General features: G+C 57.4%; 1 protein-coding gene across 4 annotated transcripts; it reads left to right on the top strand.

Annotated features, from left to right (window-relative positions):
• Nucleotides 1-8: 8 nt before the first annotated feature.
• TNKS1BP1 (tankyrase 1 binding protein 1) lies at nt 9-23,418 on the top strand (the record flags this gene model as incomplete). Of its 4 annotated transcripts, none has more annotated exons than XM_079789319.1 (12): nt 9-135; nt 3,045-3,153; nt 4,179-4,812; nt 6,232-6,301; nt 8,722-10,149; nt 12,376-14,522; nt 20,362-20,737; nt 21,007-21,166; nt 21,260-21,396; nt 22,038-22,195; nt 22,439-22,511; nt 22,972-23,418. In XM_079789319.1, 10 exons carry the CDS (start codon nt 3,060-3,062, stop codon nt 22,497-22,499), a joined length of 5,265 nt encoding a protein of 1,754 aa, XP_079645445.1. In that variant the 3' UTR covers nt 22,500-22,511; nt 22,972-23,418. The 4 variants fall into 4 exon arrangements, with proteins under 4 accessions (XP_079645445.1, XP_079645446.1, XP_079645444.1 ...); XM_079789320.1 differs by lacking the exon at nt 9-135 and adding an exon at nt 2,574-2,728; XM_079789318.1 differs by lacking the exon at nt 9-135 and having other exon boundaries at nt 3,039-3,153; nt 21,007-21,157.
• Nucleotides 23,419-27,994: the final 4,576 nt, after the last annotated feature.

Raw genomic sequence — 27,994 nt, 5'->3', positions numbered from 1 at the left:
GGGCCGGGGGCGGGGCCCCGCGGCGGCTCGTTCTGGCTGGGTTGGCGGTGACGGCGGCTGCAGCGGCGGCGGTGGCGGAGAGTGGCGTCGGGGCGCCCAGCCCGAGCCGAGCGGAGCCGGATCCCGGGGGAGCGCGTGAGTGCGCGGGGGCAGGCGGGAGGGCGAAGGAGGGGGCGGGGTCCAGGGTTGGGGGCGGGGGAGAGGCATGGAAGGAGTGGGCGCTTTCCAGCTCGGATCTTAGGTTGAGGTGGAGTTGGGGGGCGGGGGGGGGGGGGGCGGTGAGCAGGAAAGTTTGCAGGGGCCAGGGGCGCGGAGGAAGCGACGGGCACGTGAGAGCGGGCCCGTGTGCGCGGGGGCGGAGGGTGCACGGCCTGTAGCTCGTGCTGGCTGAGCCAGAAGAAAGGGGGGAAGGGGCGAGGACTTGAGGCGGGGCCGGGGGGGGGGTGGGCGGAGCTGTTAGAGGGGGCCCCTCCCTCCCCCTTCTCCCAGATCCGCGCTAGCCCCCTCCCCCCGGATCCCTCGGCACGCCCCCAGCCACCCCAGTCCGCCCCCACCCAGTCTGTGCCCTCAGCCCCTCGTCTTTTCGCCGGCTGCTTCGCGTCCCGCGCACTGGTCTTCCGCTTCTGCTGCCCCCGCCCCCGCCGCCCCCCTCCTCCTCCTCCTCCTCCTCTTCGGCTGCTGCCGTCCCCTCTGTCCCCAGCTTTCCCCCTGGGCCTCTCCAGACCGCCCCTCACCCTGGCTGTTCCGTCTTCCGCTGGCCCTCCCTCCTCCAGCAGTTTGTGTGCTAGCCCTGCCGACCTCTCTGGGTCCGGATCCGGGCAGCGATCCTAGGGTCCACAGGGGCGACCCCGCTGGCGCCGAAGTCTCTTTGGGCCCCTGCCCCGGCTGGGACTGCCGGGCCTCTCCCCAGCCCTTGTGGCAGCCCCTGATGCCTGCGGTGGGGAGTGCTCAGAGCCGCTGTGATTCTGCAGCGAGGGCTCTGGCGCCTGGGTTCCCTGCCCGGGGCCTTTGAGCGGCTGTGGGATCTCCTCAGTTGGGGAAGCCGAGCCCCCACTTCATTGCTGCGCGCTCACCCTGCAGAGGTGTCCGTCAGGCCCCCAGGTGAAAGAGTTTTTCGGTTCTGGGCCAGTTTGTCGCCATTTCTAATCACCCACCCCATGTTCCTTGTAATAACGTTCAAGGACAAGGAAACCATCATGTGTCTTAATTTTATTTTTCCTATCGTGTGCCCCTCCCTCATGCGCACTTGGCCTGGCTCTGCACAGTTATTCACCCACCCATAGTGAGCAGTGCACCGTGCAAGTTGGCTGACCAAGGGAATTGACAGTCTTGGGTTTCTCTCTACCCTCTTCTCTCTACTCCCTCCCATCTTTGAAACAAGCTGGGGCAGGGTCAAAGGTGAGGGGTGGGTGGGCATTAGAGGGCCCTTCTTTGGATTTGGCCCTGTCTTCCCTGACTAGGAGTGGGTGACTCTGAGGAAGGCTGTGCCCATTGCAGTTTGGAGGGGGTTAGATTTTCCTCAGGGGCTCTGTGCATACCATGTGCTAGGAACTAGAGGGAGGAGCACTCTGTCCCCCAGGCTCGAGAGCCTGGGGTTGGGGGAGGGTGTTGTGGGTGGGATGGTGCTTCAGGAGCCGGGATGAGAACTGAGGAGGTGGTGGAGTGTCTGAAGAACAGGTGACAGGATCGGGCCCTGTGGGAGTGAAGGAATGGTCTGGGGAGAGGAGGAGGTGGTTACCAAAGGATGGTAGCTCATCGGCGACACTGAATGGAATTGTATTCATAATGGCCAACATTTATTGGGCACTTACTATGTGCTAGGCATTATGCTCAGCAGTTTGCATGCATCTTTTCCCGTAAGTCTCCCAACAGTCACACTAACTCCACTTTTCAACTAGGGAAACTGAGGCTTAGAGAAGTAAGCACTGTGCCTGAGGGCACACAGCTAGAAAGTGGTAGACCCACCCAGCATTGAATCAGACCCCGATCTCCCTGCTGGTACAGGCTTAGAGGAGGGACACCCAATGAAATGACTTCTGTAGGGCTGTGTCACTTGGTTTAAAATTTTCTTCTGCCCCTCAAAACCCCTCGGGCCAATCCTAGGCCAGTGAGGGCCACCCAAGAACCACCAGTGCTTTGGCTGTGGCTGTCCTACCCTGACTGTCCTAGAAGGGGAAACCCCAGGGAGTCTTTTCCCCCCAGGCCACCCCACCACCGGATGTTCTCAAGCCCTGTCCCATTCTCCCAGCCCAGCCTGGGCCGGCTCCTCCTTCCTCTTGGCGCGGCTCTGGAAATCCAGTGGGAGGCCATTGCTATGGCAACAGGACTAGGCCCTGGCTTTTACCTCATCAAATTCCGTACTGAAGCCAAAGCAATTGAGAAATTAAAGAAAAAAATGTATTCCAGATGTTTACTTCTTATTCCTTATTTTTCCGTGTTTGGATGAGACTGCTCTGAGGGAGGCGGGAGTGGGGCAGGGATGTGGAAGGAGGAGGAGGAAGGGGGGAGAGGGAACCACTCCCAGCTGCAGGAGGGAGGGAGGGAAGGAGGGTGAGCGGGAAAGGGAAGGCAGGCTGTGGGGTGGAGCCCCAGGTTGGGGAGGAGCGGGTTTTTCCCGTCTCCCATGAAGTGATTCACGGAGAGGCTTCAGACTCTGGTCTGCCCTCTTGCTCTGCCCCTGGGTAGATACCTCGAGCAGGCTGCTGCACCCAAGGGTGCCCTGGGAACAGTAAGTGGGGTGTCTTGGAGAGCTCAGCAGGGGAGGGAAGAGTAGGTAGCTCCCTGAAGCTCCAGGACTTTGGGGTTAGGAGACCAGAGTTAGAGAGTGATCTGGGAAGAGTTGAGGATACACTGCTGGGGACCTCCCTTGACCTCCCACCCGCTCTGAGGTTCCCTCTTCCTGTCCCACACTCTGCCTCCGCCAGAAGTAGCAGGCTTCCCTTGGCCAAGCCCACTGCCAACACCCAACCCTCTCCTCCTCGCTCTTGTTTCCTGGGGCTTTGGCTGCCCCCGCTCACACCCTGCGCTTCTCAATTCTCATGCAGGTTCTGCCGAATGTGATGAAAGTGTCTGTTCTCAGGGAAGGCACAGCCATGGCTTCCCCACCACCCCGGGAGATGGAGGAGGAGCTGGTATCTGCTGGCTCTGAGCCAGGTAGGTGCCTGTGGGTACAGGGTGGAGCCGGGTGGCTGGGAGGACAGAGAGGGGTGGAGGCTGAACTCCCATTCTGTCTTGGAAGGGGTGGGGGAGTGATGATTCTGTTGAGGTGGGAGGGAGGAGTGCAGGATGAGCTTGAAAGGTTCTCAGTTCCTGGCGAGACCCTTTAGAACAGTTAGAGGCCTTAGATCTACTGAAGGTAAGAACACGCTAACCTTCAAAATGATGTTGGTAAAGAGTGTTTTGAGAGGAGGAGGCTGAGGTCTAGATGAGAAATGACGTGTACCTACAGGGATTTGAACCCAGGCCTCCTGGCTCCTGTCTAGACTCCATTCTTCGGCCGAGCCGAATGAGTGGATGATAGAGGGCGATGGCAATGAGTAATCCAAAGGTCTTTTATTTGGCTTTGGAATGCCTTATATAGAAGGTAGGTTCCTGATCTTGTTTTTTTTTCCCCCGGTAGCAGATTTACTTCTGTGTGGGTTAGGTCAATAGTAAGTTTGCATTCCTCATCACACACCTGGGGAGGTGGCCTGGGTGTGTACTGGGGGAGGGACAGCCAGGAGGCAGAGCAGGGAGGCTCAGCTGGGATAAAAGGTTTGCTGTGAATGGTAGGGTGGTAGAGTGTCATGTAAGAGGACAGGACTAGATTGGAGAAAGGTTGGGCTGAGTGCTTGATATGGGTAGGTAGCATTCATTTATTGGCTCCTTTGCTCATTCATTCATTCGTTTAATAAGAACGTGTTAGATGCAGAGTAGGGTACAGGGAGAATTAAGGTGTCAGCTGGACCCTTAAATAGCTTTAGCTTATAGGAGGGATTGAATAAACATTTTGAGAATTTGGAGACAAAAGGTGCTTCTGGGATATGTATGGTAAACCAAGGAAGGCTTCATGGAAGAGGTGACATTTGGCTTGTGCCTTGAAGGTTGTCAACATTTTGAGTTTAGTAGGGTGGGAGATGAAGAAGTCTACGTCCTGGTTCTTCTGACAGCCTCCCCAACCAACCTTTTCCTTTTGGTAGGTGACCCTCGGGCCAAACCTCCTGTCAAGCCCAAACCCCGGGCCCTGCCTGCCAAGCCAGCCCTGCCTGCCAAGCCCAGCCTGCTGGTGTCCGTTGGGCCGCGGCCGCCCCGGGGTCCTCTGGCTGAGCTGCCTTCTGCCCGGAAGATGAACATGCTGGCAGGACCCCAGCCCTATGGTGGCAGCAGGCGTCCCCTTCCCTTTGCACCAAGACCACCGGCCGAGACGTCTACTGGAGGAGAAGCCACCCAAGAGGCTGGGAAAGAGGAGGCTGGGAAAGAAGAGATGCCTCCGTTGACACCCCCGGCTCGCTGTGCTGCCCCAGGGGGTGTGCGGAAGGCCCCCGCCCCCTTCCGTCCAGCCTCTGAGCGCTTTGCAGCCACCACCGTAGAAGAGATTCTGGCCAAGATGGAGCAGCCACGGAAGGAGGTCCCCACCAGCTCTGACCGCCTCTGGGGCTCCCGCCTCACCTTTAACCACGATGGTAGCTCCAAATACGGCCCCAGGACCTATGGTGTGGCTACTGCTCCTGTGGATGAGGATGGTGGGACCCTCTCCAGGGAATGGTCCCAGGAGGGGCCTGCGAAGTCTCCCACAGAGTGCCCTGAAGAGCACAGCCAGACCCCCGAGGAGAGGTGAGGGGCGGGAAGCTGTTGCATTAGGCGGATGAAGTAGGCGGCCCCATCTGGGACCCTGACCTTCACCGTTAGGTCCGTTGTGTGCTGTGAGTGCAGGCAGGCTCCGGTCTACGTTACAAAGCTTTCGCCAGCAGACGGTGTTATGACTAGATTCTCTTGACAGTTATAATTTTCTTTACAGAGTTGATGGGCATTTATGGAGAGTTCAGATGCACAGTATGGAAGTTTCTTTTTAATGCCAAGAGCTGAACTTAGCCTCGTTTAATCCATAGCCATTCTCTTTTAGTGAAGGGAATATTAAATGTTAGAGATGAGGAAACAGATTCAAAAGGGACTTACATGGTTCCTCAGCAACTAAGACAGAGCTGGGGTTTGAATGCATGTCTATTTCCAAAGCACGTGCTCTTCACTGCTGGCTCCTGCTGTGTGCGGAGCAGTGTACCAGGTGCTGGTGTGTGATGAGAAGGGCACGGTCTGCCCGCAGGAGCCTGATGGGAGAGATAAGATGGGAACACACCTTGATGCCAGGCCAGCTAGTGTCACTGAGCAGAGATTACGGCCGGGCTGGAGACTGTTGCCTGTAACACACTTCTCCAGAGTTCTGCCAGTGTAGAGAAGGCTGGCCAGGAGGTGCCTCTTGGGGTGGTGGGCACAGGGGCTTGGAGGAAGAGGCCGAGGGATCTCAAGTGCCATCCCCAGGACAAGGGAGAGCCTGCTTGAGGCACTGTTGGCCCCCTGGGCCCTTGGTGCCGCTGCTGGGCCCAGAGGCTCCCCTCCCCTTCCTGCTGCCGTGAAGGGCAGGGCTGCTGTGGTCTGGGCTGAGCCCAATGCGGAAGGCCTCTGCCCGGCCCTGCCCTCCAGCCCTGCCCTTTTCTCACCTGAAAGTACCTGGAGGGCAGGGCTCTGAATTAACCCTTCTTTGTCCCAGGCCAGGGCTCCCAGGCTGGGTTCAGCCCTCTATCCTCCCCTCCCTGGCTCCAAGCAGAGCTTCAGAGGAACAACTTCAGCCTTGGAAAATCACTCTGCTCCCACTCCCTCCCCCTGCGCTCCTTCAAGAAGTATTGGCAGGGCAGCCAGGCCAGCTGTACTCTCCCTGGCTGCAGGAGAACATTAACCCCGTAGGGGCTGGGGGGGGGGGGGGGGGGGAGGAGGTTACCTTCTAGGGAATCACTGGGGAGTGTGGGCTTCCAGGATGGCTTTTCTAAAGGGACTAGGGGAATTTAACCCTGGGTGGAGAGGGAGGGAATAGGCACTATCTCCTGGGCCATTTTCTCCATGGAAATGGTAGCTTCTCTGTCCCCAGTGGTCCCAGGCAGGGCTCAGGAGGGAATGCCTGGGGCGGTTAACTTTGGGTGCTGCTAGAGCTCTGTCCTGGGCTTCTAACTCTGTCCTGCATTTTGTCTTTCTCCCTCCCAGGAGCCCCCCTTTGGACCGGGCCTTCAATGGGGACCTGGCTCAGCCGGCCGGCTCTGAGCCACCTACCGACGTGAGTTATCCTCCGTTATGACTTGGACTCAGTATTTTAAAGCTGAAGGGTCACCTGAGATCATCTGCTCTCTCTCTTTCTGGTTCTGATGGGGATACTGAGGGTCATGGAGGAGGGGATTTGCCCAGCGGCTGGCCCCGGGACTCAGATTTCTTGACTCCCAGGCCAGTGCTCTTGATCAAGTGTGGTTCAGGCCATGAGGCTGCTCGTTATAAGGAATAATTATCCATCGCAACTGCCGTCAGTCACGCACCTACTGTGTGCTGGGCATGTGCCAGGAACGCTGACTAGCTTAATCCTTGTGATCACTGTAGCTAGTGCGCCCTGTTAGTCACACAAGAGAGGCTCACCGAGGTTAAGTAACTTACCCAGGGGCTGAGGCAGGCTCTGAATTGTCTGACTCGAGTGCTCTCCTAGAAGGACTCGCTACCTTCCTGGCAAGGAAGCCAGGCTGTCCGGATCGCAGGGAGAGGGGAGCAGCGGGGTGGTGGTGAGGATTGAGAGGTGATGACGGATCGCGTGGTGATGAACCTCGCAGGCCACTGGGAGGACCGTGGCTTGAGTGAGGGGTTTGGAGGAGAGTTGTAAAGAGTCACCGTGCGCTCTTGGTTGCAGGGAGCTAAGAGCAGCAGCAGGACCAGCTGGGGGCCGTTTGAGTGATCCGGGGGTGAGGTGATGGGCCCTGGAGGTAGCCAGTGGTGAGATGGTGAGAAGGGGTCTCGCTGGGTGGAATTTGAAGGTCAGTTTGGGCACAGGGTTTGCAGGTAGATTGACGGCAGATAGAGGGAGCGTGCACACAGAGTCAAGGATGGCGCCAGGGCTTTTGGCCTTAGCAACCGGAAGGACCAGGTTACCATTTCGTGAGAGGGGACTTGAAGGGTGAAGCGGGATGGGAGGAGATGGGAGGAGTTTGCTTCTGGATTAGTTGAGTTTGAGATGTCTTTTAGACATCCACATGGAAATGTCGAGTGGGCAGTGGGCTATTTGAGTCTGGAGCTCCAGCGACTCGTAGTTAAGACCGGCTGAGATCACCAGGGGAGTGGGTGAGCCTCTGGAGGGAAGAGGACTGAGGCCCAGCCCAGGCGAGGAGAGGATGGAGCAGCAGACAGGTGGGAGGAAAGCTGGCGAGAGTGGAGTCCTGGAGGCTGTAGGAAGCCAGCTTTCATGATGGGAGGAGGAAGACAGGAGGAGGGAGGAAGGAGGAGGGAGGAGGGAAGGGGGAGAAGGGAGGAGGGTGGGTCAGCCGGCAGATGCTGCTCGCAGGTCAAGGAAGGTGCACTGAGAATGGGACTTAGCTACAAGGAAACATCGTGACCTCGACCAGAGCAGTTAGGTGGCAGGTGCAGGAAGCAGCCTGTTTGGGGCTACAGTAAACGGAGACAAGGTGTTCAGGAAAGTGAGCGGTAGCAAGAGAGAGAGGTGAGGGCAAGAGTGTTTTTCTTTTTTTAGGGTGGGAGAAATGAGGGCAGTTTGTGCTGATGGAAATGATCCAGGAGAGTGGGGAAAATCAGTGACGTAGGGGAGAGGGGAGGGGCTGGCCTTAGCCCCAAGCAAGGACAGTTCACTCTCTGAGATCCCGTCAGGTAGCAGGGTGTGGGCGTGCAATGCCGTGGCCTCTGTTCTCAGGAAAGCAAGGTCGGCAGCTGAGAGAGGATGGGAGCAGATGTCTGAAGTTTGAAAGCATTGCCCCCCATCATCCCACAGCATCCATTCTTTATAAGTCCTGTCCCGAGAGGCCACATGCACGAACCTTATTTACTCCTCTCCTAAGTCTGCGAGGGGGACATTGTGGCCACCAGCCCTAATGGACAGAAGGGGAGGCTGAGGCTCAGAGAAGTCAAGTGACCACCATATGGAAGGGCCTACAGCTTACGAGAGGCGGGTGACTCCGTGCCTGAAGCCCGAGGCCTGCCTGCTTCCGTCAGCAGCGCTGGGACCTGGGGGTGCACCGAGCAGGGTGGGCAGCTCCACATCCCCTGAGCTGCTCCTGGGAGCTGCACTGGGCTCGGAGTCCTGCTCTGAAGCAGAACCCCCACATGCCCGGATGGTCAGATTTCCTAATTTCCTTTTCCCTTTATGAAGCCAGAGTTCTTGACCATGAGCCATGGACTCTTAGGAGATCCTTCGATGAGCTTTGGGATAGGTGGGGGGAGTGTCTGAACCACCGGAAGTGTGGGTCATACTATGCGAATAGGGCTCTGTGTGTTTTCTGGGGAGAGGGTCTAAAGGAGGGGGCTGAGAACCTTAAGAAGTCCTAATACTTGGGGCCTTTCCCAGCTGTGCTGAGAGCCCCCAGTTTTCTGCTCCTGTCTGTGGAGTGAGGGGTGAAGAAGCAGCTGACCTGTGGTCCTTATGGGGTTGGCAGGGGTCTCCTCCACCTACCAGAAGGTGAGTGAGGGCTCTCAACCTTTCTCTTGCAGGTTTCCAAGCCCTGGGTCCCCTCAAGTCCAGGCCCCACCGCAGAGAATGGAGGGTTCACCAGCCCAGGCCTCCCTGCTGAAGCCTCGGGCCCAGCCCCTGGGTCTCCCCAACTTCACTCACCCCACCAGAGCTCTCCCCGCCACTCTCATCTTCCAGAGGCCCAGAGTCCTGCCGCTCCCGGGCCTGCTCCCTGCCTCCCTGCGACTCCAGCATCCCCAGTTGTGGTCCTGCCAGATGAGGGCGCCTGCCATGCCCCTGGCCCAGGGCTCCCTGCTTTGGGAGCCCCAGATGCCCCCAGACCCAGTAGCCCTCCCGTGGAAAAGGTCTCGGGGAGCCACAGCCCAGAGCAGCTTCCAGCCACCTCACCCCGGCCCCCCCCGATGGAGGGGGGTGAGTTGCTTGATCCCGATCGGACGTTGCCATCTGGCGAGGAGGTGGCCCGGGGTGGCGCAGAGCTCCGCCCCGCCGGCATGGGTCAGCGCCGGTTTTCTGAAGGTGTGCTCCGGCTGCCTGACCAAGAGCAGAAGCTGGGCGGCTCGCTGGCTGACCTGCTCCAAACCCAGGGGGGCCAGTCAGCCCTGGACCGTCCCTTTGGGTGTGGGACAGAGTCCAACTGGAGCTTGTCTCAGTCCTTTGAATGGACCTTCCCCACGCGGCCTTCAGGTCTAGGGGTGTGGCGGCTGGACTCCCCGCCCCCCTCCCCCATCACTGAAGCCAGTGAGGCCGCAGAGGCTGAGGCTGCAGCGGCGGAGGCTGCGGCTGCGGAGGCGGAGGCTGTGGCTGCGGAGGCTGGGGCCACTGCGGCTGGTGACTTGGCTGCATCCAGTGGGGAGGGAGTGTTCCAGCAGGGGCGAGGGGTCTGGTCAGCTCCAGAGGGACCAGGAAGGCCTGGTTCTTGGGTGCAGACAGGTGATTCGGGCATCTCCCCAAACCAAAAGGGTGATGGGGAGAGTCCGCCTCCATCCCCAGCTGATCCCATCAAGCCTCTGCCAACAACGGGGGGCCCGCCTGAACCGGCCTTGCTACAGGCAGAGGAGAGGTGTGAGGAGCGGGAGCCCCTGGCCGGACAAGAGTCCCCACTCCCTCTGGCCACCAGGGAGGCCGCCCTGTCCGTCCTGGAGCCGGTCCTGGGGCAGCGGCAGCCAGCACCCCCCGACCAGCCCTGTGTCCTCTTTGCTGACACCCCTGACCCTGGGAAGGCACTGCCTGCTGAGGAGGAGGCTGTGACCCTGGTCCGGGCTGAGACTACCCAACCGAGGACCGAGGCCCAGGACCCCTGTAGGGCGTCCCCCGAGCCTGCAGGTCCTGCAAGCAGCTCCCGCTGGCTGGATGACCTCCTGGCTTCGCCACCCCCCAGTGCTGGCAGTGCCCGGCGGGGAGCTGGACCTGAGCTGAAGGACACACAGACCCCAAGTGCCTGCTCTGAGGTGAGGATGGGCACAGGGAAGCCGGGGGCCTCGGGATGGAAGCCAGGGCTTCAGGGCTTTGCTCTTTCTGAGTGGACTTTATTTGTCTAGAGCCGTGGTCGGCAAACTGCGGCTCGCGAGCCACATGCGGCTCTTTGGCCCCTTGAGTATGGCTCTTCCACAAAATACCACGGCCTGGGCGAGTCTATTTTGAAGAAGTGGCGTTAGAAGAAGTTTAAGTTTAAAAAATTTGGCTCTCAAAAGAAATTTCAATCGTTGTACTGTTGATATTTGGCTCTGTTGACTAATGAGTTTGCCGACCACTGGTCTAGAGCCTGGGGTACAGCTATGAGCAAGGCACCTATGGAGGTGCCCCTCACAGCTGTGCAGCCTGGCAAAGCTGTTGGCAGGGGCTATGGATGGTGCTTAGAGTTTAGAGCTTGTACCAGTTCCAGCATCCACTAGCTGAGTGGTTTTGGGAATGTGCCCTAACCTCTAAATGTCAGAGTCCTTTCATAATAGCATTAGGGTTGTACTGCAGGTAAAGTGAGATGTGCAACACGCTCCGTGCTTGGCATATACCGAGCGTTCAAGCCTTTATTAGGACTAGTATTGTGAAAGGCTACAGAGTGTGGCCACTTAGAGCGTGGGTGCCGGAACCTGATGGCCTGGGTTCCTCTCCGGCTCTGTTATTTGCCCAGGTGTGACCTTGAGCAAGTTACTGTCCTGCCTGTGCCTCAGTTTGTGCACAGGCAGGACAGTAAGTTCATGACTGTTATCCCTCAGTTTGGGGATAACAGTCATGCACTCTACCTAATAGGGTCATTGTAAAGACTAAATGAGCTATGATACCTATAAAGTACTGACAGTAGCACCTGGCTCATCATGAGTACTTAGTACATAATGAGTTTGTTTCTCTCTCTCTCTTCTTTTGATTCCCAGGGACTCCTCGGCTGGGCTCAAAATTATTGCCATTGAGCTCAAGACCTGCCTTGTAGACAGGCAGCCGAGGTCCAGAGCTGGCGAGCCTTGAGCTAGAGTACCCAGCGAGTTGATGGCTGGGCTTGGGCCCAGTGCCCCTTCTCCTTCCACGCTTCCTCTCATTTTAAAGGCTGGGGTCCAGGTGGCTTTTGAAATGTGTTTTTCTAGCCCAGCCTGGCCTGGTAGGGGCAGGACTGCAAGGAAGGGGGAGCCAGGGGCCTTTTGAGGGAGGTGGTGGAAGAGGAGGAGCAGGAAGGAGTTAAGACCCAGCTCGTTCCTGCAGTAGGTGTGTCTGTCCCGGGATGTGGGTGACTCAACTGGCTTCTGGGCGGGGCCCCCAGAGCTGCAGCTGCTCTAGAGGAGAGTAGGGCCCGGGTGAGCCCAGAGCCAGAGCCGTCTGCCCGGCAGGTCCTGGCGAAGGGGAGCGGCCCAGCCCTGCCTTCCCAGCTGCCCCGGGGTGGGTGCTGGGGCCAGGGGCCATGGCCCGGCTTGGGGATGGGGAGCACAGCATGTCTGTCTTGGAGAGGCTGTTGGCCAACGCAGCCCTGCGGGATGAGGCCGGCCGGCTGCACAGCCCTGAGGCCAGGGCTCCCCCGCCCTCAGGAGTGAGTCAGGGAGTTGGGGTGTGGAGCCCTGGCTGGGTGTTTTGCCTGTGCCAGAGGCTGTCCCTCCTGCCTCCCCCCGGGGGCCAGGGGCGAGGGAGGGCTGGGAGGTCTTCGGGGGAGGGCTGGGCCGTGGGTGCTTTCCTTAGGGGGGAGGGCTGGGAACTTCTAGGACTAGCTGGGCTGGGGTGGTGGTGGAATCTCGCAGTGGAAAGGAGGTTGTGAAGGGGCTTTGAGTCGTGTCCTTTCATAAAGAAAGTGTGCCCCACGCCTTGTGAAGACCACACCAGGCCGGGCTGCCTCTCTCCTGGCTGGTCGTCAAGTGTTGCCCAAGGGCTGTAAACATGACCTTAGGGTCATCGATTGAGTACCCATTGCTGAGTGCTCTTTGCGAGCCAGTGCTATGCTGAGGACTTGGCTTAAATGGCCTTGTTTAATCCTCCCTAACCTCCCATGCAGTAGGAGTTATACCTGTTTAAGGACGAGGACCATGAGGCCCAGAGTGGTTAAGTGATTTGCTCAAGGTCACACAGCTGGCATACAAACCCAGGCTTTTTGTTGCCAAAGTGTGGCGCACGCGCTCGCTCGGGCACCAGACAGCGCTGACTCCCATGCTGGATGGACTCTCAGCATTGTTTCTTTGTTTCTCTTTTCTGATTCCCAGGGACTCCTCGGCTGGGCCCAGAAAGACCTGCAGAGTGAATTTGGGATTGCCGCAGACACCCAGCCCGGCAGTTTTAGCCCTTCCAGCTGGTCCCAAGACACTTCTCAGGACTATGGCCTTAGGGGAGCGAGCCCTAGAGGGGACCCAGGCCTTGGAGAGAGGAGCTGGTCCAGCAAGAGTGGGCAAGGAGCAGGGGAAGGGAGCGCCAGGGAGTGGGCCAGCAGGTGTGGCATCGTTGGCCACGAGGAGGTGGAGGTCCGTGAGGAGGTGGAGGTCGGCAGCCCGCATGGGAGCCGGGGGCTCCCGGCCCAGGACCGGGTGATTGGAAAGCCGGCCCCGCTGGGCACCCAGCAGAGCCAAGAGCCGGATGTTCAGGACTGGGAGTTCAGAAAGAGGGATTCCCAGGGCACGTACTCCAGCCGGGATGTGGAACTCCAGGACCAGGAATTCGGGAAGAGAGATTTGCTGCCTTCTTACAGCAGTCAGGATGCGAGCCTTCAGGACTGGGAGTTTGGGAAGAGAGATTCTCTGGGGGCCTATGCCAGCCAGGAAGTGGAGGAAGTGAGGAAGCAGGACCACCTGGGCAAGTACAGCAGCCAGGATGCCGACGAGCAGGACCAGGAGTTTGGGAAGAGAGATTCGTCGCTTGGCATCTTTGGCAGCCAGGGTGCTGAGCAGCCGGACCTGGATTTCGGGAAGAGCGCCTGGATGAGGGACTACAGCAGCCGTGGCAGCACCACGGCCCTCGGCCCCCAGGACCGAGGCTTCGGGGTGAGAGCCCTGAGCACCGCGTTCAGTCCCGAGGAAGCCCAGCAGCAGGATGAGGAGTTTGAGAAGACTCTGAGTGGAGGAGACGGCCTGGGCGAGGCCAGCGGGGACGCAGGCCAGCCAGAGGAGAGAGAGTTGGGGGGCTTGTTCAGCCCCAGCAGCCCCCAGAACCAGGATGGAGCACTGGGACCGAGAGCCCAGAGTAGCTGGCAGGACAGCGGTGCCAGCCAGGAGGTTGGAGGGCTGCACAGGAGACAGCAGGCAGGGGACCAGAGCCCAGGCGATGCCGACCCGGAAGACAGGGAAGTGGGGCAGCGAGGCTGGGCTGGCGACTTCAGCCTAGGTGTGGTCTCCCAGCCAGAGGCGGCCTTCAGCCCAGGGCAGCGAGACTGGAGTGGTGACTTCTGCGTGGAGGCTACCGAGAGGAGCCATCATTTTGGGATCATTGGCCATGACCGAGTGGGCAGTGCTGGCCTGAGTCCTTCCGGCAAGATGGGAGGTGGCCACTTTGTGTCTCCGGAGAAGACCTCGCCTGGGTCCGTGGACTGGACCGACCAGCTGGGCCTCAGGAACTTGGAAGTGTCCAGTTGTGTGGGCTCTGGCGTCTTGAGTGAGGCCAGGGAGGATGCCGTGGGACAGACCGGCTGGTCGGATAACCTGCGGTTGAGAGATGTGGACCTGGCTAGCCATTTGGAGGCTGGGGGTTCTGAGGAGCCCAGGGAGATGGGAGTTGGGGAGAAGGACTGGACTTCTGATGTCGGGGTGAGGGGCAGAGATTTGGCTGGGGTGGGGGAGGCAGAAGGCCACAGCCAGGCCAGAGAGAGTGGCGTGGGGCAGACCAACTGGTCAGGTGTGGAGGCCGGAGACTTCCTTAAATCAAGGGAGCGTGGGGTGGGACAGGCAAGCTGGACACCGGACCTGGGGCTCAGGAACATGGCCGTGGGGCCAGATAGCAGCTCCAGGGAGCTTGGGGTGGGCCAGGTGGACTGGGGTGACAGTCTGGGCCTGAGGAATTTGGAGGTGCCATGTGACCTAGAGACTGGAGGTTCTCGGGAGCCACGAGGATGTGGAGTGGGGCAGATGGACTGGACCCAGGACTTGGGGCTCCGGAATGTGGAGGTCTCCGGGACTCCGAGTGAAGCCAGGGAGCATGGGGTGGGAGAAGTTAGCCAGTGCCCAGAGCTAGGCCTCAGGGACACTGGTATGTTGTGCCCTGGCCAGGAGGCCAGAGACCCAGACCCCATGGAGGCCAGGGAGCTGGGGGTTGGCGAGATGAGTGGACCGGAGACCCAGGGCGAAGATGACTCCTCGCTTTCCTTGGAGACCTGCTCTGAAGACCCCGGGATGGAGATGGGAGAAGCCCCGGGCTTTGGAGCCAGGTAAGGGAACACCATCCCGGTGTGCGAGGAGAGGTGTGCCGGATGCCTGAAAAGCTGCAACCTGTCTGAATGGTGACTGTGATGTTGGAGGTGTTACTACTTTTGCAGCCCATGTTTCAGGCTTCCTCGGTGACATCATATTGTGGCTGCTGGAGGAGATGGTACCTGTCCCACCTCTGGAGACTCCCACTGAGCACAGTGGCTGTTCCCCAGGCCTCTCAGCTCTAAAGCCACAGGTGCTCCTGAGCCAGGGACCACAGTGCTTTCGTGGGCATAGGAAAGACTCTGTCTTCTTGGCCTTGGCCACTCCAGGTTGGGAGTGGAGTGGACAGTGGCACATTGTCTCTCAGGAGGTTAGGAACGTGGTGCTTCTTGTCTGCCCCATTTTAAGGCCCAGAAGAAGCAATAATTTAAGAACCCAAAGGACATTGGGACCGGACTCGGCCTCCCTGCAGATTGGCTGAAAAAGAACTTTGTCAAGGAACACCTTGGTAGTTTTGTGAGCCAGCCACAGTCTGTCTCAGGAACTTTTATGTGCTAAAGCCAACTGAGGTGATTTCCCATCTGGAAAGAGTGCAAAAAGGCATTGCATCTCTTTTTTAATTATCTTATTGGCACTGTTACAGATGTCCCCCTTCTCCCCTCCTTTGCCCAGCTCCACCCAGCTCCGCCACCTCTCCCTTGGCCTTCACCACTCTATTGTCTGTGTCCGTGGGCTGTGCATATATGTTCTTTGGCTACTCTCCTCACCTTCCTCTATCCAGGTCTCCCCCACCCCCCAGCTCCCCACCCCAACAAATTGCATCTCTTTGTTAACATTTCCATCTACTGAGATTTGGTTTCATTGTCTTGACTGAGTAGAATGCTTGACCTTTCCCAACCCTGGAGCTTCTCACCAGCCATGGTAGGAAGGGAAGGGAGGTGTGGGGCTGATGGTAGTGGGAGGGGGGGAGGAGGGACCAGGAAGGGTCTAGAGCAGGCGTTCTCAAACTATGGCCCGCGGGCTACATGCGGGTGTTTTTGCTGGGCTACATGCGGGTGTTTTTGCTGGGCCACATGCGGGTGTTTATGCCGTTTTGTTTTTTTACTTCAAAATAAGGTATGTGCAGTGTGCATAGGAATTTGTTCATAGTTTTTTTTTAAACTGTAGTCCGGCCCTCCAACGGTCTGAGGGACAGTGAACTGGTCCCCTGTTTAAAAAGTTTGAGGACCCCTGGTCTAGAGGGAGGGAATGGGGGAGGTGTTGGAAGGGTTGGGAAGGCATTAGGGACTGAAGAGGAGGAGGGGGAGAGGAAAGGACAGAGCATGGGGCCAGGCTGATGCCCAGGGGGCTGAGGCTATAGAGGGAGATGGAGGAGCGTGGGGAGGAGGTGAAGGCTGCGGGGATGGGGCTCCTGGGTCCTGGACATCTCTGAGCCTCTCTCTGACGTGAGACTCAGGAAGCCTCAGCATTCCTGGTGCCGGCAGCATGTGGGCGCCTGTGGTTGCTCTGATTGCTTTTCGGGGGACTCAGGACTCTGCAGTCCTCCAGGGCCCTGCTGCACACCTGACCTCATTGATCCTCACAGCTGCAGGTGAAGCAGGAGGGATTATTGCCCCTCCAGTTTGCAGGAGAATAGGGGTGTTAAGGTCACAGAGTCAGAGTGTGTCTTTCCTACGTCTCTAAATGCCGTCAGGTGCAGCCACTGCGTTCGGGACTCAGACTACGCAGCAGTGGGGCCCACCACCCTCCACCTTTCCCCTCCAGTTGGGGTGGCTCTTAAGAAGGGAAAGAGGGAATATCTTCCCCTTTGTTTAGGATGGAGGGAGAGGCGGGCCTGGTGGGAGCTGGTGAGGGGACTGGGCTGGGGACCAGGAGGTTAGTGGCAGAGAAGCAGGGAGTCCTCAGCTGTCTGAGCTTTGGTCTCCATCACAATGTGCGGCTGTTACAGGTTTGGGAAATGCTGGGTACTCGGTGGCCCTCCCGGAGCCTTCGCGTGCATGTGTATTAGCAAGTATCCACCCGCTAAAACCTTAAAGCTGAAGAAGAAGGAACCATGTTTACCTTTCTCTAACGGCAGTTTTCACCGCAGGAATTTTTAAAACATGCAATGCCTGACTTTTTAGGGGCACTGACCTCTTTCCCTTTAGATTGTCAGATAAAAGGTGACAATAGCCAACACAACAATAGCCGTCCAGTGTAGTGTGAATGAATCAACATTAGACCTATTTTGTGTGTGTGTGTGTTTTTTTAATCCTCACCCAAGGATATTTTTCCCATTGTTGTTGTTCCTTTTTAAGAGAGTAGAAGAGAGAGAGGGAGGGAAGGAGAGAGAGAGAGAGAAACATCTATGTGAGAGAGACACAGAGATTGCCTTCCGCATGCACCCCACCTGCCCTGGGGATTGGCCCTGCAACCCAGGTAGGTACACACCCTGGACCGGGAATTGAAACCGAAACCCTTTAGTGCTCAGACTGATTCTCTAACCACCGGGCAGCACTGGCCAGGGCTACACCTTTTTTTTTTGGCAAAATATATATTTCCGGTGTGCTGCCAAATTTTAGTAATTAGTTTATGTGTGCCATGAGGTGAAAAAGGTTGAAAAATCACTGTTCTGACACAATGTTTCCCAAACTTCACTAGTATCCAAGGTCCTCTTGAGCTCTGAGCAGCTGGTTTAGAGAAATTCTACGCTCTGGAAAGTTACTCTTTAAAGGAGAAACTGGAGGTTCCCATGGTAATGAGAAGTCCTTGAAGGTAGTTCAGCGTAGTCCTTGGGCCCCTCTGCCAGGTGTGGGCCTGGATTCTGTTAGCGTCTCCGTGACCCTGGGTGAGTTCCTTCTCAGCGCCTCCGATTCCGCGGCTGTGAAGTGGGAGAAATTGACTCCCAGGACTCACCGGGTGTTGGCGTTCACATGTGGGAAGGGATAGATCTGTCTGGCACGTGGTAAGCCCCGGAGAAGTGCTTGCTACCTGCAGTTGTACCTGTTTTGCAGATTTGGGTGGATGTGTCCATAAAGTGAGGCCGTTGGGGACATTTTTTGTCACCATTCCTGTGTGGGACAAAGGTTCCCGCACAGCGGTCGTTGGCTGGAATGCTGCCTGGCAAACTGACATGAAAAGACCGGTGTCAGGGTGGGGGATGGGAGTGGGGGTGGAGGTGGGGGTGGGGTGGGCAGACGGTTGGGACTGCTCGGCCCCCCCTCTGTGTCCAGGGCCACCTTGTCCTGGGGGGAGTGGCGCTCCTGGGTCCCTCAAGAGCTGGTGCATTGCCCCCTCCCCTCTCTGGCCTCCTGGTCATCTCCTGCCCCTCCCCCTGCGCCTGTGGAAACCTGCAGTTATTTTGGGCTCTTCTTAGAATCTGAGAGAACCCTCAGAGATCACTCACTCCATGGGTGGGTAAACTGAGGCCCAGGGAGGCAGTGTGGCTGCCACAAGGACACCTAGCCTGTGACCGTGGGCTCCTTGGGCCCCAGCCTTGGGGTCATCTCTCTGCATGCTCTTCCTGTCTCTGGGTCAAGACCAGCTGCTTCCCCTTTACACACATCATTCCAGCTCGAGCCCTGACCTCCTCAGAGTCTTGGAGCCTAAAACAGTGGAAGCTGCTTTTTCCAGATCTTCTACATACCATTCCCGGGATTGCACCTGGAGTGCGGGTGGGTCCAGCCCTCAGGAGACTCAGAATCCCGCTGGGGCAAAGGGTACAGAGGGTATAAGATGAGCCAAGTTCTGAGGCCAGGAACCTGTGTTGAGGATGATGATGCTTATCCTAAAAATTTATCAAATGTTAGCTATGTGCTGGGCACACATTCTGCCAACAAACCCAGCAAAGTCTAGGTACTTCTGTTATCTCCATTTTACAGACGAAGACACTGAGGCTCAGAGTAGGTCGGTAACATTGCCAAGGCCACAGGCATAAGGGAATGGGACCCAAGTGTGCCCTGGAGCGGCAGTGCTCGGCACAGCCTGTCTCCATTTCCTGCCAGGAAGGGGCTCAGGTTATAGGTGTCCTGGGTGCTCAAGAGGAAGGAAGCTTCTCTGGAGATGCCAGGCACACTGCCTTCTCTGGGGTTTGGACAGGCCGGCAGGGATGGTCCCACTGCATCCCCCAGCATCCCCCGCCCTTCCCTCCCATGGCCTCCCCCAGGGCTGCCCTCTGCCCACCTGGTGTGGGGCCAGGTCTCGCTCTGGATGTGGGTCTTTCTTTTTTTAAAAATGATTCGTTTTTAGAGAGAGGAAGGGAGAGGGAGAGAACCTTCAATGTGAGAGCAGAACATCTACTGGCTGCCTTCCGGGGATCGAGCCCACAACCCAGGCGTATGCCCTGACCAGGAATTGAACTAGCAACCTTTCAGTGCACAGGACGACGCCCAACTAACTGAGCCACACCAGCCAGGGCTGCCTGTGGATCTTTCCATCCACCCATCACTGTTTCACATCCCCTCAGCTCTTCCTCAGCCTGCTCTCTGCCCTACCCCGGAGAGCTTGGGGCAGGGCCTCCTCAGGCTGGGAGGGGTGCTGTTGCCACCCCCCCACCCCACCCCAGCCTCCTGATTTGAAGCAGCAGGGTGAGCTGGCTTTGGCCCCCATCCAGGCTGCTGCACTTCTGCGGCGGCCTCCTCCGCCTCCCTCCCCGCCAGACCGCTTTAATTTCCATCTGTCAGCAGCTTGTGGAAGGACAGACTGACACACGTCCTTTCCAGCCCTCCCGCTTCGGTCTTGGAACTGAATCACCTGCCTCACTCTCCACCCCTCCAGTCCATGGGGAACTCATGGCCTGGCTCCCGCCAGTTTTTGCCACGCCTGTGCATGGTGCGAGCGTGTGCGTGTGCATGGTGTGAGTGTGTGCGTGTGCATGTTGGTGTGCCTCTGCTGGCAAGAGTGACAGACGACGTGCACACCGTCCTGCCTGAGGTGTGCTGCGAGTGGGTCGGGGTGTCTGTGTGTGGGGGGGTGGCAGCTGGACAACACACGAGCTCCTGTGTGAGGTGGTGAGAGTGCACGTGTGCTGTGCATATGTGTTTGCTGTGTTTTGAGGGAGCAGCAGGCAGAAGACACGTAAGCTACATTGAGATGCAAGCTTCGCCTGCACTCGGCAAACATTTGCTTAGTTCTGCTCCTGACCAGGCCCCGGGCCAGGGGCGGAGGGAACAAAGGCAAAAGGGGCTCATCATTGCCCTTGCATTGCTCACAGCCTGGCAGTGGGGACAAAGCCTCAGCCTCGGGGGCAGGGGCTGGCCCCGGGGGAGCCCTGGGCCTGCAGAGCCGAGGAAGGGTGGAGGCTGGGGGAGGGGAGCAGGCCAGCTTCTGCGGAGGAATGAAGCTGCAGGGAGAGTGAGTGGAGGGGTGGTGGGGGAAGCTTTCCCTGTGGCGGGCGAGGGAGCAGGGCCTGGCATGCTCTGTGAGACGGGCACAGGGAGGGGTGACATGGGCAGGGGCACGGAAGAGGCTGCACGGCTCATCCCAAGGAGAGCGTGTGCCCAAGCAGGTGCCCCTGGGAGGGCCGCTCGGACAGCTTCGACCACATGGGTGGCAGGAGTAGCAATAGCCGCTGTTCATCGGGCCCACGCTGAGTGCCAGGCCGTGGACTCGTGCTCCAGGTTCTCATTTCATTCCCCCAACAACACGATCAAGTTAGAAGCGTTTGTAGGTGAAGGGACTCGCCCAAAGTCCCGGAAGCGGAGGACCCAGGGTCTGAACCTGCCAGGCTGGCCCGGCTCATCCCTTCTGTGCTGTGTTGTGTGTGGTCTTGACCGTGCCCTTCGGGAGGGAGCGGGGAGACAGAACCTGTGAAGGGGCTTTGGGGGAGGGAGGTGTGGCCACACGGTGACCTTGTTCTCTGGCCCGGCTCCTTCGCAGCCCCGGCAGCGGCTGCCTGGCCCGCTCCCCACCCTCCGCCTCCCAGGGCCTGCTGGAGGAGATGCTGGCCGTCAGCAGCTCCAAGGCAGCGGCCCGGAGGGAGTCGGCAGCTTCCGCTTCGGGCCTGCGGACCCTGTTGGAAGAGGAAGGAACCACGGCAGGTGCCGATCGAGGGGAGCCCCTGGAGCCCGGCAGGGACCGTCTGCCCTCCTGGAGGCCCCAGCCCGATGGCGAAGCCAGCCGGACAGAAGAGGTGGACGGCACCTGGGGCCCTGCAGGGGCCGGGCTGGGCGAGCAGGGTCCGATGCACCCCCCTCGGCGATCCTCCCAAGGCCCTCCCCCCAGCTCTCCCAGTCAGGACTTCTCCTTCATCGAGGTCAGTGGAGGGTGAGCCCAGGGCAGTGGATGGGCTATTGGGGAGGGTTGGGGGTGGTGGAGCCAGAGCCTGGTCCCTGGGGCTCCTCCAGCGGCTCAGAGCCCTGAGCCGTCTCAATCCAGGAGGCAGAGTGGGGGGTGGGTGAAGAGTGGGGGGGTGAGTCATATGAACAGGGATCTGCTCACAGCGGCTGCTTTCGAAGGGCTCATGTGGGATGGGGCAGGACCACGGGACGGCGATGGCAGTGGTGTTGCCGTTGTCCCAAGCAGGACACCGAGATCCTTGACAGTGCCGTGTATCGAAGCCGTGCCAACCTGGGGCGCAAGCGTGGGCACCGGGCCCCGGCCATCCGGCCCGGCGGTACCCTGGGCCTGTCAGAGGCGGCAGACTCGGATGCACGCCTGTTCCAGGACTCTACGGGTAGGGCCAGTGAGTTCTTTGATGTCTGTGTCGATGTGGGGGTGAGCCGGGTGGTGGGGGCCTGGGGTTGCTCTCTGCTGAGCCCTCCTTGGGCCCTTGCAGAGCCACGAGCTTCTCGGGTGCCGTCTTCAGACGAGGAGGTGGTGGAGGAGCCTCAGAACCGCAGGACACGGATGTCCTTGGGCACCAAGGGGCTGAAAGTCAACCTCTTTCCTGGCCTGAGCCCGTCAGCCCTGAAGGTACCATGCAGTGACTCAGCAGACACCCCGCTAGCTGGCCCCTTGAATCCAGCCTTTCTTTTCCCCATCATTTATTTGTTCCCCCATCTCTTTCCCATTCCTCCTCTCATTCCGCTCTCCATGAGGGCCCTGCCTGACCCCGCGCTCACTGTGTGTTAAGTGTGATGGAAGGAGGAACCTCGTGGAGTAGTGGGGGACACAGCCATGTCCATAGTTCTAGTGAATGGAGAAATTTAGGGGTCACAGGGAGGAGTCACAGGGAGGTGCAGATAAGGGCTGGGCCTGTTCAAAGAGGGAAGTTATTTCATAACAGTGGGGTGCTGTCGGGTAGGAGGGTAGATTGGGAAGGCCTCCTGTAACATTTGCTTTTAGCTTTGAGGCATGCATTGGAGTTGGTGGGAGGCCTTGCAGGCAGAGGGGACAAAGAACAAAAGCTGGACGTCACCCCTGGCTTTGTCCAGCTGAGTTAGCCTGAACTCAACAGTATCTCCGCTCAGAGAAGTGTGTCGTTAAGTGACTTCCCACCCATCTGGGTAAAAGGACGGCAGCGTGGTTTGAGCCTGGCTGTGGGGACTGCCTGGCTTCTCTCAGTGCTCTTGCCTGTCCCGCTGACATCTGTCTGCACTGGATTTGTCTCTCAGGCCAAGCTGCGCCCCCGGAACCGCTCGGCTGAGGAGGGGGAGCTGGTGGACAGCAAGTCGAGCCAGAAGGAGTCCGCGTTCCAGCGCTCCAAGTCCTGCAAGGTCCCAGGGCTGGGGAAGCCCCTCGCCTTACCTCCGAAGCCAGAGAAATCCTCAGGGTGGGTGACCTGAACTCGGGGCATTGACTGAAACCCCACTCTATGGAGAGGAAAACCGAAGCCTGGGGAGGAGGTCGCCGTGCCCCAAATTAACTGTATTAAGTGGGTGGCAGAGTTCCCGTCTCTGCAGCCAGGCCCTGGGCTGCCTCTTCTGATTGGGGTGGGGGTTTTCTATTCCCGCCTCTCCTCGTTCTGTTCAGCTTTCCTCGGGTTGCTTTGTGACCTTTGCCCTCTGCCTTCTAGGTCAGAAGGATCATCGCCCAGTTGGCTCCAAGCCCTGAAGCTGAAGAAGAAGAAGGTCTGAGAAGTCACTGAGGTGAGGGCAGGTCCCTGGGCTCGGGCCTGGCTGGGGTTAGGGAATGGGGTTCAGGGGTGAGCAGCGAATGCCCTGGAGGATGCGGGAAGTTCCCCTGTGCTCTCCATTCCCCTTTCTCTGCCAGGCTGAAAACAGGCAGACGGAACCAGTTCCAGAGACTTGGGGGGTCCCTCGCTTCCCCTCAGTTTTGCCCATAGAACAAAGTGTTGTTGTCTGGCCTTTGATGGACGAGGAGGGCTTCTATCCCGGCCTTCCTCCCTGGGCCAAGGATGGTCCCCGGGCCCTGTGGCTGAGTGTGCTCCCCAGCGCTTCTGGTCTGGGACCCCAGGGCACTCACCAGGGACCTTGCTTACAACTAGGCTGTGTGGGGAGAGCCGCGATGGGCAGGGAAGGAAGCCGAAGCATCTCCTCTTCCCGCCACGGCCGGCTCCATGAGCTCTTCTCTTCCCTCCCGGTGCAGGTCCTTCCCATCTGGCAGTCCCAAGCAATGCCCGTTCCTGTGGGGTCCCTGCGAGGAGATGGCTGGAGCCCCTTCTCCCCCCATGTCCCAGGCTGTAGCCTCTGTCCCCCTCTGCCTCTGTCTGAGGAGCATCTGGGGAGGCACATTTATGCACTTTGTATCACCTTTCCAACTTCCCTCCACACCTTCCCTCTCGGCCTGGATTCCGTCATTAGTGGTCCAAGGTTCTGGTCCTCCCTCCGTGTACCCCCCTCCCTTTCTGCTTCCTCCTCCAGCCTCCCTTGGGTTTTGTTTTGATACCAATTTATAACATTTTTTATAAAAGCCTTTGATTTTGTAATGGATGGAACTCAGCCCCACCCCAGGTCTCCCTCTGCCCTGCCAGGTGCCCCATAGAGACCAATAACATTTTGCCACTTGAAACAATAAAGTTTTTTTGGAATTGGTGCTGCCCAGTTGTGGTATGTGGTCATGGTGCCCCCGTATCCCTATCCAAGGCTGTCGGTGGGAAATGCTGGTTCGAGCCCTGACCCATCAGGAGCTCACTCTGCTATTGAACATGTCACTACTGTTGCACTCCTGGGCTCGGTGTACCCGAGATGGGTGTATTGGTTCTAAAAGGCTGGTAGCTGATTCAAACAACCCCCAAATCTCAGTAGCTTAACATACAAAGCTTTATTTTCCATAAATAAACTGCTCAGTCCAGGAAGGTTGGTGGTGGGGACACTGCCTTAAAGTCATTCAGAGCCCAGGCTCCTTCCCTGTTGTGGCTCAGCCAGATACCTGCAGAGGCCTTGGAGCCCTGCACAGCATCCAATGGAGAGAGCATGCTGTAGGAGACCCACATTCCACTGGCCAGAATTCAGTTCATGACCCCTGCTAATTACAGGGGAGACTGGAAAATGTGGTTTAGCTCTGTGGCCAGAGAGAGAAAGAAAACTGGATATTGGTGACAATTCACCCTTCTCACCAGCGGGTTGGTTTCTCTAAAGCAGGCGTCCTCAAACTACGGCCCGCGGGCCACATGCGGGTGTTTTTGCCATTTTGTTTTTTTTACTTCAAAATAAGATATGTGCAGTGTGCATAGGAATTTGTTCATAGTTTTTTTTAAACTATAGTCCGGCCCTCCAACGGTCTGAGGGACAGTGAACTGGCCCCCTGTTTAAAAAGTTTGAGGACCCCTGCTCTAAAGGATCATTTTAGCCTTTCAGCCCATGCATTCTAGGATGTCTCTTCGATACTGGCCTTCCCCACCCAAGCGCCTGGCTCTTGGCATCCTACTGTCTCTAAGCCTAGCTCTCTGTAATTCTGGGTTCTTCCCCTTCACTGTGCATCACAGTACTGGGGTGCTTATGAAAATGCACATTCTTGGGCCCACCCCACAATTCCAATGCAGTAGGTGAGCCAGGAGCCTGCATTTTGGGGAAACCCCCGAGGTGGAGGAGAAAGAAAGGCAGGGGGCTTCAAACGGGGGCACCTCTAGGTGGGTCTGCCATGCAGCCCCTGTGCCAGCCTTCCCAGGGCCCAGCAGAGCCGAGCTGGCACGAGCTTTGTTCTGTTCTCTCCCACCACCCTCCCCTGTAGGCGTAGCACTGGCAGGAACTCAAGCCAAACACTTAAGACTCATTAGTGGGGCAAATGGAGCCTGGGCTGGTCCCAGTGCCTGGGCTCTGCCGGGAGGGAGAAGAGACGGGCCCCCTTCCAGGGAAGGCAGAGCCAGATCTGGTGAGTGGGTGGGGGTGTCCCACTCTCCTTCTGTCTGAGGAATGGGAGGCAGGGAGAGAGGAGAGCAACATAAAGGCAGGTGGATACCAGCAAACCGGAGAAGTCATATGATTCCTATCATGCAGCCATTTCTCAGACTGCCTGGGTTCTTGGGAGTGACCTCAGAGGGGCAGGTTTTGGTTTTTTGGACCTGAATTTGGGTTTGGAAATGGGAAAGTCCCTTGGATGCCTGTATTGGGGAATACTGGGGGCAGTCAGGCAAACTAACCAATTTTGGTCAAAAGTGCTTTGAAAGCCGTTTCTGAAGAGTTAAAGAGCTCAGGAAGAGGGGTTAGAACATGTGCACAGGCCACTTGGAAGACAACTCAACTTGTTTGTAAAGGAATCAGACCTTTCCTATTCCTACATGTTAGAAAACTGAGGGGTCCCTTCCCAGGGTTTCTGTTGGGAATGCTCAATCCCATTACAATTAGAAATGACTCCACAGTCTCTCCCCTATTCCTTGCCTCTGATGCCCTCACCAAGAGGCCGTCCGGGTATGAATTGGGTACCAGACAAAGGGAGCCCAGGGAACAGTCCCAGGTTCCCTGCGATCCCAAGCTGGCATTGGTGTTTGGGGTGGGTTGAGCCTGATAGCAAGCTGGCCCTTGCCCATGGCCCTTGGTATTTGGGTGGTAGTGGTGGGGTGTTGTGGGAAGTCTGATGGTTTGCTGCCCACCGTTAGCACTTTCTCCAGCATCCTGTTCCCCAACAGTGGCCCAGCCATCTGCCGGGTTCACAGCCCGTCCCTGAGAGGGTTAGAGACAGGCTCTGGTGTAGGAGTGGCCCTCAGGGACCCTCTCTGAGCGCCAGCTTTCCAAGAGTGTAGTAATAGAATACAGTAGTCCCCACTTATCCGCAGGGGATACGTTCCAAGACCCCAGTGAATGCCAGAGACCACAGGTAGTACCAAACCCGGTGTATATGTGCTGTTTTTTTCCTATACATACGTACCTGTGAAGAAGTTTAATTCACAAATTAGGCACAGTAAGGGAGTAACAACAATAATAACAAAATAAGACAAGTGTAACAATATACTGAAATACAAGTTGTGTGCCGGTGGTGGGTGCTTTCGCTTTAAGGAAGCACGTATGGCCTCTCTGGCAAACCCAAATTGCCAGATGACCACTCTTGCACTCCAGGCCCATTATTCAGTAAAATCAGGGTGACTTGAGCACAAGCCCTGCGACACCGGGACAGTCCACGTGACAACCGGGATGGCGGCTCAGTGACTAACGAGCGGGGAGCACAGACCGCGAGGAGACACCGTCCGAAGGGGTGGTTCACATGGCACCTGAGATGCAGCAGGTCGGTGCGAGATTTCACCACGCTGCTCAGAGTGGCGTGCAACGGAAAGCTTATCCATTGTTTACTTACGGAATTTTCCATTTATTCTCTTCAGACTGGTTGCCATGGAAAGGGAAACTGCAGATGAGGGGGGACCACCATCTGCTTTACAAACCCTTTGAGTCTAAATGATGGTGAACGACCTTAACCTGGGACACAGCAAGTGGCCCTGTCCGGTCCGGTCTGGTCTGGTCTTTCCCTTGTTGGTGTGGTGGGAACAGAGGACCATGTTGGGTTTTCTGGACTCCGAGGCCCCTGGCCGAAGCAGGCCGGCAGTGGCCTGGAAGCTGGGGAACAGGATTTTCTAGGGCTGATTTGCCTCCGGGCCTCGCTGAGTCAGCAGTGTGTCCTCACCTGGGACAAGCCCGTTGGCCCTGCAGCCGCTGCCCTGGCTCCCGCCCCTGCCCTGCCAGCCAGGAGAGCCCCAACCACCACCGGGAAGAGCGCTGGCAGGTTCGGAGCACACCACCCACTCCTGGGCCCGTGCCAGGCCCTGGTGGCGGGAGCCTCCTGGGAGCGCAATGATAACGTTGGTTTTAACCGCTGCCCAAGGAACGACGCCAATTACACTTTTATTTATAAGCACTCGGTCTCCAAGGGGCCAGACACCCCATTCATGCATTTCTTTTTTTAAAACAAAGTTTGTTGAAATTTTTTTCTGAGACAAAAGCAAAACATATTCATCACAGACCGTTTAGAAAACACAGGGAAGTAAAATAAAGAAAAGAAATGGCCAGTTCTCCCTCCAGGGAGCAGATCTGTGCCTCTCCCTCCACCCCCCACGCCCCCACCGTGTTACCATTGGCTTCCCCACTCCCAAGCTCCAAGGCCCTTCCTTCACCTTCATAACTTGTTTCCTGAGCCCATTCTAGGAACCACGTCTACCTCTGCAACTTACCCAATAAACGTTCTCTTAGAGAAAAAAGAAAGGAAGAAATTGCCGGTAACCTCACCATTCAGATATACTCTAACAGTTTTTAAAAGAATACTTTTTTATTTTATTTTAGAGGAGATTTAGCTGTGCAGAAAAGTTGTAAAAATAGTTGGAGGCATTACCCTAAGCCCACAGCCATGAAGGTGACTATCGTTACTATCGTACCTAGTATGCTACATTGTCACAACTCATGGAGCAATATTGACATGTTAATATAGGTATTTTTAATATATTTTTATTTATTTCAGAGAGGAAAGGGAAGGGGGAGGGAGAGAGAGAAACACCAATGATGAGAGAGAAGCATTGATTGGCTGCTCCTGCACACCCCCTACTGGGGATCAAGCCTGCAACCCAGGCATGTGCCCTGACCAGGAATCGAACCATCGCCTCTTGGTTCATACTATAGTAGGTCTACACTCAACAGCTGGGCCACACCGGCTGGGCAACACGTTAATACTCATTACAGTCCATACTTCAGTCACGCATTTCTTCGTTTATTTTTTTCGCCTAACATCCCTTTTCTAGGATCGCATTCAGGATCCCATGTTACATTTAGTCATCACGTCTCCTTAGGCTCCTGCAGACTGACATTTTCTCTGGCCTTCCTTGTTTTTGGTGACTTGGACAGTTTTGGGGAGGACTGATCTGGTATTTTGTAGAATGTCCTTCAGTGTGAGTCGGATGTTTTTCTTGTGATTGGGCAGGGGTTAGGGGTTTTCAGGAGGTAGAAGTAAAGTGCCATTCTTTTACCAAAGGTACACGCTATCAGTACGACTTCTCACGGTTCATTTAACCTGGGTCAGCTGGCCGAGGACGCCGCCTCCTTGGCAGGTGCCTCCTCTGTCGTGTTCCTCTTTCCCCTTTCCGCACCGTCCTCCTTGGAAGGAAGTCGCTGACTGGCACTCTCATGGATTTGCTTCTGGTCTCAGCCTTTCCCCTTCGCCCTGAAAACGAAAGCAGAATCCCATGGGCACTTGC

The sequence above is a fragment of the Cnephaeus nilssonii genome, assembly GCF_951640355.1.
Source record: "Cnephaeus nilssonii genome assembly, chromosome: 13".
NCBI classification, from domain to species: Eukaryota; Metazoa; Chordata; class Mammalia; order Chiroptera; family Vespertilionidae; genus Cnephaeus; species Cnephaeus nilssonii.
Note: the sequence above shows the minus strand (reverse complement) of the source record. Positions and strands in the feature narration are given on the sequence as shown.